General features: G+C 40.3%; 1 protein-coding gene across 8 annotated transcripts in view; it reads right to left on the bottom strand.

Moving 5' to 3' along the window:
• ELAVL4 (ELAV like RNA binding protein 4) overlaps nt 1-13,480 on the bottom strand; it is an 82,453-nt gene that overhangs the window by 48,716 nt on the left and 20,257 nt on the right. The window contains exons 1-2 of one of the 8 annotated variants that reach the window (XM_027649036.1): nt 12,610-12,904; nt 12,177-12,321 (exon numbers count right to left, since the gene is read on the bottom strand). The exons of 5 other annotated variants lie outside the window; for them this stretch is intronic. Coding sequence is in view for 2 of the 3 variants with exons in the window: in XM_027649033.1 (XP_027504834.1) it covers nt 12,610-12,633 (24 nt within the window). In the remaining variant the exon portion in view is untranslated. Of the gene's footprint in view, nt 1-12,176; nt 12,322-12,609; nt 12,905-13,386; nt 13,475-13,480 lie in introns of those variants that run through there. 2 more of the 8 variants (XM_027649035.1, XM_027649033.1) reach the window with 2 other exon arrangements.

Below are 13,480 nucleotides of genomic sequence, written 5' to 3'. Positions count from 1 at the left end.
ACAGTGATTTTAAGTCTTCACTGGTTCAAAACCACAACTCCAGCCAGAGCAAGAAGTAAGTGCACCTGAACCTCCTGCAGACCTCATGTTGGGCTTCTTTCTAAAGTGACCTTAGGAAAGGCAAATGATGCTCTGTGTGCAGCTCCAGCACAGATTTTCTTAACTGTAACACAACTGTCAAATTTCACTGTCAACTACATTTTTATTAACGCTTATGTACTGCACAACTAGACTTTGCTATTATTTACCTAATAAATACATCATGAACATGAAATAAAGAGGAAAATGAAGCTTTTGGGTAAATCTGCCTGGAGGTAAATCCAATATTCCAGAAACAAATCATTATCTAACCCTCCATATTTTGACATGTTCACCACTCATGCTCCATCTTTACCTTCCTTCAAGTAGAAGTCTTATTTAATATTTTAAATATAGATATAGCTGAAAATATCAACTCAGAAAACTAGCAGTCTGTGGCTCTCATGGCACAGATACAGTTGTTTTACTCGCTTTGAGTGTGCTGCACTCAGGTTGAAATGGCATTCAAACATTTTCAGCAAATTCCCATTTATGGGTGCCACAATAATTGTATAGAGCACACAAATGATCCAAATGGAGAAGACAACAAATGCACTCGTTTTAAGAGGCAAGATTCAGTTCAAATAAAGGAGGAAATTATTTTTTTTAATAGCTAAGTTTATCCTGAGTCAGTCCATTATAGGCTTTTGCGTGAATATGCTAAAACAAGATATTCTGTCCCCAGTCTGCAGTGAAACAAATGCAAAGTTTATTGGCAATATTACTTGTTATCACAGCAGTGCCTGAAGGATAGAAACGATAGCAGCACCATGTTGTGCTGTACAAATGGGTAGTAAGGGCAGGGACTGCTGCTGTACCAACATGGTGACAAAAACCATAAAGGCAAAATCTGTTACTTTTATTCCATGTTCTGCAGAAGTGAAAAATCAAACCAGAGAAAAGTATCTAAAAACTGTGGAAGTTACACGGTAAGCTGTGACAGCTCCATAACACACCACCATGCCCTCAAACCTGGTCCAGTGATAAGGTCCTCTACAGAACTCCTAACAACTTACTCAAAAAGCAAACTGGTGTAATGATGCACCAAATCACATTTTCTTTGAGAGAGTTTCAGATAAATGTCTTCTGTTCCCATGAAGTACAGACTCTACAGTTTTGCACTTGATTTCAAGGACAAAAAGGGAATAAGTGGGGAGAAAAAGGAGACAACAAAATAAGTCACAACTACTTCAACATCAGTAACTACTAAGTGAGCAGTAGAGGAAACCCCTCATGGAACTACACATTCAAAAACCACACAGGTAGGAACAAAGGCACCGTATCACACTTCGTATGGCTTTTTACTCTTCCTACAGCTGCTCTGGGGGTAAGAAACTGGAGGAGGAGAACTACAATTATACAGACAGCTCTGCACTCCGTAAGGCACAGAGGAAACACACAGGACTGGAGAGCAGATGCATGGACAATGATTCCATGCACAATGACTTCTGGAAAGCACAGCAAAGCACTGCACAGCACATCTGTAAGGACAACAATTCTGCTCTTCTGGAAGCAGAATATAGCTGTAACTGTCTTATGTATTACCTGAACTCAGAGACTTTGAGGTTCTTTATGAATTTCTACTGGGCTTCCCTTTCCACCGCTGTTTCCAGGTTCCTCATCTCTTGCAAAGACTGTGGAGAAACCATGCCCATTGGAAACCTCAGAGGTGTTTGGCTCTGATCTTAGGTGTACTCCAAATACCTTATCAAAGTCTACAGCAACAGCACTAGTGAAATGGTGAGGAAAACTAGAATAGGTTATGGACATAGAAGTTTGCTGCTGCCCCTGTGTCAAGGTCATTTTTTCACTACCACAAACTGACTTCCAGAATGCCAGCCAGCCACCCTCTTCTTTATTTTGAATGGTTTTATCAGAATGTGCTTGTTATCACTTCTGCCATCAAACATGATTTACATAGGAAGATATGGGAGAACACAGCCTTGATTTCACAGCATTCAAACACTGCTCTGGAGCAGAGTTTTGGAGAAAGCCATCATCAAAAACACCCGGAGAGAAAAACAGATGTGTCCTGTTTGTTAGATGGGTTACCCAAATAGCTCAGGTTAAAAACCCTTAACAGCCCTTGCATCCACAGGCCATAGACCACAACAAAGGCTGGTGACAGGGAGGTGTCCTACTTCTGTATTGGGACACAGTCATCAAAGGCTCCTGCCCACCTGCATCTCTGGGGGTCACCAGCCGCCTCTGCACAGAGGTCTGTACTACTTTTGAACTGGAATAAAGGCAACGTGGTCAGGCTCTAAGTTCTGAAGGAACATTTATTTCCTCTTCAATCACTCTTCTACTTCTGCCAAATTCATACCAGGCAAGTCTGTACCTAAACTTTTACAAGGGCTTTATTTTATTTATTTCATGATTCTGGATTGCTTCTTATTCCCTCCTGGCTTTTCACCAAGGCTACTACTTGTTCTCTCAAGATACATACAAAGGCTAAAGGAGTCTGAAAAAACAGTCTCAGAAAAGAGATCTTTCTTTGATTGACGCTCCAAGCCAAAATTTGATGAAAACATTCTCTTTCTCCACAGACTGCAGTTTATTAGGGAGATATCAGAGGTAAGAGGTCTCCCAGTGACTGCACTGTCCCTCTTGAAAAAGAGATGGTGACTAAAAAAAACCCATATTTAAAATCTGTGCTAACAGGGTGATAAAAGATACACCAAAAGCATTTAAGTACATGAGGTAAACCCTGAAAGATTGAAGAGGGTCTCAAAAGCCTAGATACTAGACAACAAGACAAGAGCATGGCAGAGATCAACATTTAAGATAGATCCTCAGTCTAAAGGACATACAGCCTAAAAATACACTGAAATGAAAGCAAAGGAAATTGAGAAAGTATTTTTATATTTCTGGTTACTTTCTGCATTTTATTTTTAGCTCTGTTTTGTTTCCTAATCACTACTTACTTGTTTGGTTTACTGACTATATTACTGAGTTATATATTGCTAATCTGTAACTGAATTATATTACTGACTTGGGAATATGCATGTTGCACTGTGTACTGACGCACAGATTCCCACGGGGACGTACATCTTCATGTAAGAAGCAGACAGCTGCAAGTCTTCAGCTGCTGTAGACCTGTCACAATTCCACTTTATGTTTTTTCCCTTTAAGAAAATAATCTAGAATCATTTGCAACCCCGAGAGTTTAGACAGTGAACGCTGTATTACAAGCCATAGCAAAACCTAAAAACATCTACTTACCAGAAGGCAAAGCAAAGCAAGGACAGCACAGGCTCTCCGTGAAGCCTAGGAACATCCAACCCCCCACTGCTGTTATTTCTACTGAAGTTCTAGAAACAAAAAGCTACAATTTTCAGAAGCCCTTAAGCGATTTAAGATTCATTAATGTTCACCGCAATAGGATTTCAGCTCCTAAGCCATAAGCTCCTGTGAAAATGTTGCCCATGTATTTTTCATGCAAAGACAGGCTTACATTAGGCAGGAATGGATGGCTTTGCAAAACACATGCCCTATTCAAGATGTTTTAAGGTTCTGTCCTCAACAGGACCTTAATGAAGACACACTGGTAAATGCAATTAGGAAACACTAATCAACATGTGTACATCTCGACTGCTGGCAACAGCATCTCTATGGATACTGCTGCTTGCAGGTCTCAGCGAGATAGACCCCAAAATAGAAACTGTGATGTTCAGCTAAGTCCTATCTCTATCATTAGAAATGTTTGCTTGCTGCAAACCAACAGTGTATTTCTCTTTAAACTTAGCCATATTAGTAACAAGAAATAAATTCACATCTTTTCTACCATTCGCCTGTTAGTCTACAGCCCTGTACCACACTAATATTGCTTATGGAAACACACTTTTCACGAAATATAGACCTTCTTGCTCCTGTAACATACCTACAGCAGACAAAGTTAAAATGAATTACTGGAAGGAATACTGTCATCACCATCTTAAAGGTAATGAACAGGTAATAGCAGTTGAGGACTTGACAAATTTCTGGTGGAAAAATAATCAGAAATTACTTTCTAGTAAGAAAAGGCAGCTGTTTACTCTGATGGTCTCACAAAACAAATAGCTACAAAATGGCTCAAATAAGAGTAAGTTTTAATGCACTCTATGGGATAAATATCTCACCAATGCTTAAATTCAAACAAACAATCTCAGGCATGAAAGCATCTATGCTAACCTCAAAGACCTTCTATCCATAGATTACAATGTATTATTCATCAATAGAGGACAAAATATCAAGTACATCTTCACATACCTGTCACAGGTCAGGCTAACACAGTTCATAATGGTTTATCCTAGACAAACAATCTCTGTAGTAAGGAAGAGAAACGTGCCACAGGCCAAACCAAACACCCTCCTTATCCCAATTACTAAGATGCCTCCTAAAACTTCCAAACGAGATATTCAAATTCACCAAATTCTTATTCGAATAAAGAAACATCCCCTGAACACAAAGAAATTAAAAAAATATCAAAACTCCTCTTAAAAAGGTGAGCAGACCTCATGGATAAACTCATGGTTAAAACATGATTCTGCTCAAGCATCCGACAGGAGCCCTGCCGAGCTCAGCCCCTGCTCAGGTACAGGTGCTTAGGGACAAGGGAGGTACCCAGGCCACCCCAGCTGCCCTGACTCAAAACCCACACAGTACATTCTGCTTAGATGTCAAAAGGCAGCTGGGAGTACGGCAGCATTAACAGATTAGCAGGCAGAAATGTCTTAAGAGCTTAAACACATAAGAACAGCCTGAGTATTAAAGTCAAACCAACCAAGCTACTGTCCTTTCTACTGCCCAGGCTTTCCTCAACAACGCTCAGCAGCCACAGGCAGACTCTTTAAACTTAGAGCTGGATCCACTCCACCCATGTGTTTCACCTCAAACAGAAATGACACTGTCGTTATTAAAACTAGTACATCACCTAAGCATCCTGACCAGAGTCATTCAGCCCAGGTGTCCTGGTCCAGCCTGGCACTGAAATGCTGGAGGAGAACGTGGCTCCTCCAGCGGCCACAACAGCTACGTGTGGCTGCAAAGCTCCTCCATCATCACAAAGACTATCACACAAATAACATTCACTTTTGCATTTAGCAAAGACTAATAATGAAAATTAAACTCAACAAATGTCTATCCCAGTGAGCATCTACATTTGTTAACGCTTGTTTCAGTAGTTGGGTGATGACAAGCACAGACAATAAAAAGAGGATTCTAAAAATACACTACTCTTTTCCCCTGGATTAGCGTGTCTACAGTTAAATATAAACTGTGCTCTATAAATTATCAAACACAATGTCAAATTCTGAAGTGCTCTCCGGAATCTCTCACAGAGTACACGAAATACAGAATGATAATTTTGTCCTGGCCCAGTTAGTCTAAAGAACAATATGCTACTGTGCTAGATCATGGAGTTAGTTCCCATCAACGGGCACACTAAAAATGGCCACAGCCACCACCATAGCCACACACTGAAATTTTCAGGACTCTCTGCATCAAGCAAAGAGTTTAATTCCCTGAACAGCTGCTCTCACAGGAAGGGAATCGACAGCAACATTGTCACAGTATAGCTGGCACACACATATTAGGAAGAATTTCCAGCATTCACGCTTTCTGCTAAAAATCAACTTCCCCCTACTCATCTACTGCCAGTAACTTCATTTGGAACAAAGATATACGGGGAATGATATTAGAACTATTTTTACTTAAGAAGCATTTATTTACGTGCATTATTACTTCTACAGTGTCGTGACTGAACCTTCTGCTCTACAGAAATAATCTTCGCCCAACAAATTCTTCTGCACGTAGTTAAGCAAAGTCACTGACCACCATTCAAAGATTGAGGAGGACCAACAGAAGATTAATACAAAGCATTGCAATTAACAGTCACATTTTTTAAACCTTTCAAGCAGGTAAAAAAGCCAAATACCCCTAAATACCTCTGATCTCAAAAGCAAAATGCCTTAACACTCCACCACGGGGTAGTGACTTCAACATGGGATATTTCATACCATTGAGTCATGAATTTTATATATTATCTAAAATCAGACTGCTGATGACTACGGGAGTCTACATGTCAGCTGAAGAGGACTGAGAAAAGACACGGCCTCCTCCCCAGATTAGCACTCGACTCATTAAAAAGGTTTGTTAGTATTTTGCCCATGCTTTTTTATGACCCCCTCAAACCAGAACGACTATAAACAGGTTGACTTAAACACATCATAGACATCAAAGGTCTAAATTAAACCATGTTAAACAAATGTCAAACCTTTCAACGAAGTTCAGTCTAGCAACAATAATTCTCAAAGTTACAAATATCAGTTTTGCTTTTAATGGCAGCAGAGGAACTCAGACTTCTGGCAACTGCCCTGACCTGCAGCAGAAGAGTCAGGGAGCAGAGTCAGTTCCTGAAATCCCACATCCTTGCTGGGCAATTAGACATAACCTTACAAGAGGAGACAGATCTACCTTAAATTATTAATTGTAAGTATTTCTGTCTTTGCTAGTTTTCCAGAACGCAAGGAGAGCTTCTTAAGGGGAGGAAAAGGAAGAAGGACAAGCTTCCTTCATCCCTTATGTCCCTACAAAAGCTTTTCAACAGCACTCAACCTGGGAGAAAATACTTCTCAGTGCTCAGGAAGACAAACCAGCTACTCCAAACAAGCGCACATGCAACTACAAGCCAACAGGTAGGGCCCAAGCACAGCGCAGTTACCTGCTCCAGCAGAAATCTTTTTGGTCTCTACATGGAGGGTCAGATGGGACGTTCTCAACCAAACGCCCCTTGGGAAGCAAAAACCAGAGGGAGAGGTTTGGTTTTCCTTCCACGGCTCGGTGAACACACCCAGGCACACAGCAGAGCGGCTGGACCTGAAGGACTTGTGCTACTGGAGAGGCTCCAGGGGCATTGCTGCCCTCTGCCAACACCGAAAATCACTTACGTGGACAGACGCATTTATGCGTGGAACCTTCTCGAAGCACCGCAAGTGAGAGCCACCTCCCATAGTCATTTGTGTCTGTTTTGAGACAAATATACATTATCACATCGCCTTTACCTCCAAGAGTTCTCAACGCTCCAAAGCCACCACATATACTACCCGCCCCGATCCCGAAAAATACCGGCGCACGTCTCCAGACTGGGAAAAATACCAACAGTAACGTCTAAGAATTTTTATAGCAATTAAAGAAGTTTAATTTTAAAATATTAAAATAAAGAATGCTTTTCCCCCCCCCAGAATTCAAGGACAAATAATTTCCCATCTCAACAGCATTGCTGACGCAACTGCGCGTGCCTTAGCAACAAAGGCGTACTACAGCACTTTATACACATCACGCCTCTAAATATTGTCAAAGCCAGGTTTGTATTTTCCTGTGCAACTGTACCATTTTCAGAGAGGACACACAAAGGTTTAGCTGTCCTTTGTTTTAATTAATTCTTTTCTTAATGTTCTGTCCTTCCCATTTAATTATCGATTCCTAACTGGTTCTCAGCATTTCCTGACTTGTACAGATTTTCTTAGCCACTGAGGTGAAAGTCCTCATGTAAGACACTGTCAAGGGTAGAACAATAGGTAAGATGGACTCTCAGCTTCCTCCTTAATTTTTGGGGCCCTAAAGAAGAAATAATGCATCAGGAGCTCCAAAACCATTAGGGAAAACAGATTATAGTGACAGAAAATAAAAATCAACCAAATACCGCTGAGCTAATTTCTAATGAATTTATGCAAGCAATGAAAATGCTACAAATAAAGTAATGTTAGGTAGTTGCAAGAACTACTTGCATTCTTATTATAATCTCATGTGAAAGTATTTAATTTCTAACACTGATGTTCCAATGCTATTGCAAACTCTCTGAATACTTAAATCGGTAAACAACAAACAAAAGGTCTCGTCTTCAGTGCCCCAAGCTATCATCCAAAACTAGTTATAATTAAAGGTGTGAACAACAGAGTAACAAACCTGCAAAGTCAAGGTTCTGAGAAATTAATGGGCATCACACCACTGCACCAGTTCAGATTTATCACTCATTATCTCCCCGACTAGCACAGTGCTGTTTCACATATTAGTGCCTCCTTCTTTCCTCCAAGCCTTTCCTGCCTTTTCTAGATGGCTAATTTTAGACAATTACTGCCTCTGACACATTGAGACCTTTTCTCCCTCCTTTCTTCTTCTTGCTGTAAAGCTAGTGACCTACAAAAGCCCCCTGCACCTAAAATATTCCAGTATTTTAGAAAGTGAAGATTGATCATTTGAGGGGAAAAAGCAAGCAAGCTGTCTCTGAGTATCTGTTTCTACAACATCTTCACTTTACATTAACTCAAATGGTTAAACATACTTAAAAGGTAAGGCAAGGTACATGTACCCTTTAAACAATATTTTTATTAGTATTAAATCTATTGTACTTGTTGAATTGGAGTGTTACCATCCTCTTTCCAAATTCTTTAGAAAATTAAAAATGCCCCTTGCTTTTAAAGTTGCTTTAAGTCCTACACTGCTGGTAACTGGACATTTACAGAAACAACTGGAAAGCATTACATTACACAAATGCTCTTTCCCTTCTCATCCAAATCCCAGCATTTTCCTTAACACCCATTCAAGTGAGAAGGGAAGATACACATGCATGAACACACACACACATACAAACACATATCTATCCATCTCTTCCCTCCATCCTACTTGGAAAGAAAAAGAGAAAGACTAAGACAGGGAGAGGAGTGCAAGGGGGAGGGGTGACTTTCCATCACACAAAGAAATTTTGCAAAATCTGGTCTATCCCTTACAGAGGTACCATGGCTTTTAACATCACCTCACTTGCAAAAAGCCTGTCTGTGCCCACTTCTCCCCCAAAACCCCAATGACATTGAAAAAATACTGCATTGCAGTATTTGCCAGTGCATCAGAGTGTATCCAGTTAGCTGTCCCACAGACAAACAAATGTACATTTTAATGTGTCCAGCCATGTAAATGAGGTGTCTAGTGGACACAGACTGCCAAAACAGACAAGTGGATTTGTCAAGTTATCTGCATCTCTCTTCCTCTAATATTCTCTGCCACTGCCCATTTCTTGCCTGGGGTGTTTGCTGAAATTATTTTCAAAGTGCAAGTTCCCACAGAAGACAACAAATTCCCCTGCCAGAACATGGGATGCAATCATACCTTATTTCTTTCGAAAAACCTCGGGGTGTGGAGTAGCTCTAGGTTATGTACCAACAGTATGACAATTACACACAGAAAATAACCTGCATTTAATTAGTACACTCCCAGCATACCAAGTAGGAAGGTTGAGGAGAAAAAATTCCCTGTAACCTAGAAGGTATTTCAAAAAAATTAATGCGTTAAATATAAGTAAGATTAATGCAACCGGATTTTCTTTCATTAGAGTCACAATATTTAACAGGACCAAATAAACATGATGAAGACTATTCCAAACCCATTCAAATGGGATTTTTAAGTATACCCCTTCCAGTTCATTGTAACCATCCTTTGTCACAACAGCTCGTGCTCAGTTTGAGAGAGCTCAAAAAGGTAAAATTAATAAAGAGGAAGAAAGCAAAGAAGGCAACCAAGCCAGTCACCAGTGGAAAGGCATCCCTGTATCTAACATGAGAACTTGATAAGTAGAGTACATGGGGACAGGGGGACAGGATTTTAAACTGATGGCTGGTATTCACATTGCATCAATACCCAATTGTAAGATTTCTTCCTTTCTGACCAGTAGTTCACCAAAACAATTAAAGAAAAAAAAAAAGAAAATGTTATATCTAAAGACAACTACATTTTCCCTACCTTGTTGTCTTAACAGAAGGAGGATTTATATTTTAATCTTTTAATATTAGTAGCAATTTTAATTCTGTTTCACTAACTTAATAGTTATTTTTCTATAAGATGATTTACAATGCCATCTTTTACACACAGAAAGAAAATGTCACTATGTACATGCAGGCTGTATTCATTAATATAATCTTAAAACAAAGAAAAGAGGAAGATCGGAGCAGGAACACGTGCACCATAAAACAAGGATTACATTATTTTTAAATCTTCGTAGAAACACCAAATTGAACAGAAAATGAAAATGTAACTACTAGCTGATGACTCTTAAAACAAACAATGCAGCTGTGTATAATAAAAGGTACCCTTATTTATTGTCATGACTAAGTTAACAGATTTAGAACACAGTATCTCTGTTTTGGACAGAAGAAAAATTATTTTACTTTCACATACAACTACAATGCATGTCAGAATGCATCTCTGCACATGCACAGACTGTAAAATACGGAATTTTACACACGCACACACACCCTCAAGATTTTTTCTCCCCTCTACATTGTAAAGCAGTGTAGTTTTCAGACGGCTGTTCAATCACTTTTTCACAGAAAGGACTGCAGCAGAAGCAATACTTAAAACAAAGCAAATTATTAGGGGGAATCACATTTTTTATTCATATTTAAACTAAGCACTACCATTCCTACTTGAATTTGCACTCAAAGCAACCCTGCACCTGAGAAAGAAATAAAGTAAAAATATCTGAAAATCCAAAGACAGAAAGAAAGGCATGTTCTATATCCTTGCTTTGCTTCTCTTATGCCTCCTGATGTGTGATAGATAAGCATTTTCTGGGCGACCACATTTTTACATCTTTTACGCTACCGTCTATCACTTACTAGTCTACTACGCTTTTTCAACACTTCTAGCACCACCAGCTATTTCCCATTATTGTTTGCCACTACAATTAAGAGACCATCACAACTAGCAAAATATTCAACTGTGGTTTAAAAAGTAGAGTTGTCAACAAGAAGCCTGACACTGGAAGTGGATATTGCTCCAGCAAATATATAATAAGACCGTGGCTAAAGGTGGGGCTGGAGACGAAGAAAAGAATAATATCGTTATTTCCGTAAATTCCACTCAGCGCATAAACCCTAAGATATGGTGAACTCCCCTGAACTGATTATTCTGCCATATAACCATCTGATTTTGTAAAAATACCAATATCACTTAACACAAAATCACTGCTTAGGGTAAATTCATTCTACCTACTGTTCTCATAGGGACATTTGCTGGAAAATTCTAAGAAATGATTTGCAGAAGCTATCAGCTGTGGGAGTTCACTATTATACCTCTGTCAACTTCATTCAATATAATTTACATTTTTTTTTTATACTGCCTCACAGGATTCCTTGCAATTTTTTGCACGTACAATTTCACAGCAGGGAGGGGGAAGGAAAAAAACAAAAAGAAAGATAACCCTCTTTTGCAGAGGAGAAAGAACAGATGCTTAAAACCAGATTTCTAGAAATCACTGTAAGCCTGAGCCAGAAATGTAATTAACACCTATTTATAAAGAATAATTAAAGTTGTGACTGCCACAAAGAACAGCAGAGATAATCGAGGTAGCCCCTGCTTCTTTTTTTTTTTTTAGATTTTTTTTTTTTTACACTGTTTGCAGTATTCCCACATGATTGCCACCTGCTCCCCCACTCAGCTTCCCCTATGCTCGTTTCCCCGGCAACCTTTCATTGGCTTTTCCTCCCAGCTATCGCTTTCAGTTCGGCTGCTCAGTCTAATCTTATTTGTTTTACACCCATCAAAACAAGCAGCTAGACAAAGACAATCCTGTAAGAATGGGAAAAGACCGTCGCTTTGTTTCCCCGGTTATAATAAATATCCGCGGCAAAAGTCTGCAAAACGTTAAATTAAGGGGGAAGGGGGGTCCCCGCCGCCCCCCCATCCCGGGGCTGGCAGGAGGGCCGGGTATTGTGCGGGCGGCCCCAGCCCCCAGCCCCGGTCCCCGCAGTTGTGTGTGTCTGATCATGCCATTTTGCACAATCTGTAAGGAAAAGCACAAAAGAGGGGACGAGACGAGCACGTCCGGGCTCCTCCGCCAGGAGAATATGGTCTAAAAATAGAAATACTATTTTTCACATAAATGGCTTTGACTTCTCCCGGCATTTTAAAAAAGCACAAAACAACACGGCTCTTCCCCCCACCGACCAACCCCCCCCCAGCCCCCACCCCGACACAAAAAAAAAACACACCCTTCCTTCCATCCATCCATCCATCCATCCACCCATCCATCCTCGACAGCACCGGCTCCATGGGAAACGCGATACCTGAATTTCGGAGGCGATTATTAGGTTTGTATTTAAGGCTGGTGTAATAGGAACGGAGATTAAAAGGCATCATCGGCCGCCCGATCCGCCAGGCACACGCGGTACCATGACACCGTGACTGTCAGCAGAGACCATCCGCGCTCAACTGAAACGCAACGTTCAATGGAAACGCTGTGAAGTGCCATCGCAGTTAAGAGACATTAAATGGATGTACAGATACATATGCACACACGCACACACACACACAGAGGCAGACATATCCCACAATAAAAAAAAAATTAAAAAACCCAAAAAACAAACAAAAAAAAAAACCAAACGAGGCTCTCTAATTTTGTTTTATGACTCACGGTCCGCCGCCCTGAACAAAAGAAATTCGCGAGGCACACGAGAAACGAGACAAAACCCCACGAGCAGGCTCTCCCCGTTCACTTACCATTTTCAAGCCATTCCACTCCATCTGTGATCACAAAGATGGACCCTTACAGCCCCTCACAGAGTCAAAAGCAAAAAGAGCGTTATGTAAAAGCTGACATTCCTTCTTACAGCGCTGCTGCCCAACGATGCAACAAAATCGACATATACTAGGCACTGCAACACATACAAGCCTCCTCCTCTTTTTATGAGGTCACGACAGGAAACTCTTTGAAATACAATATGCAGCATTTACTGAAGCTCATATAAATCACCCTCTTTTAAAATTACCATACCTATTGCGCAGTCCACCAAAAAGAAAATTACCAATCTCGAAGCTTTTTTTTTTACCCCCCTCCCCCCCCCCCCCCCCAGGATTTTGCTCTGCATTTGTATCTCCAAAATGTCAATGTGGAAATTAACTCCCCCCCCCCCTTAAAAAAAAGCCTCTTCTTCCTTTTGCATTTCAGTTAGCCACATACCAGCCTTGCATTAGAAATGAGCTTTTTTCTTTATTCTGAGAGAAATCGCAATTACCTTAAAATGACAAAGTACATCCTTTATTAAAGGATACGCAGACATTAAATATGAAAGAGAGAGAGCGAGAGAGAGGGGGAGAGAGAAAGGGAGGGGGGGAAAGGGAGAGATCATGTACAAACAGATCAGTAGAAGAAAACTAAATTCATGGGAAAACACAGACTGAGAATGATGCAGATTCGGGGAAAATCTGTATGTTAGCTTCTACATCTACCTCTATATAAACCCGCTACAATCAGATTTTAAATCTACTAATACCTACCATAACCATTCTTAATGGCAAATACTGGGTGTCTTGAAAGGCTTCAACTCTTCTAAACGGTTTGGTTTTGGTTTGCCTTTTTTTTTTTTTTTTT

This window comes from Corapipo altera, unplaced genomic scaffold (genome assembly GCF_003945725.1).
Source record: "Corapipo altera isolate COAL_440 unplaced genomic scaffold, ASM394572v1 112, whole genome shotgun sequence".
NCBI lineage: Eukaryota > Metazoa > Chordata > Aves > Passeriformes > Pipridae > Corapipo > Corapipo altera.
This window is presented reverse-complemented; position numbering and strand designations above follow the sequence as displayed.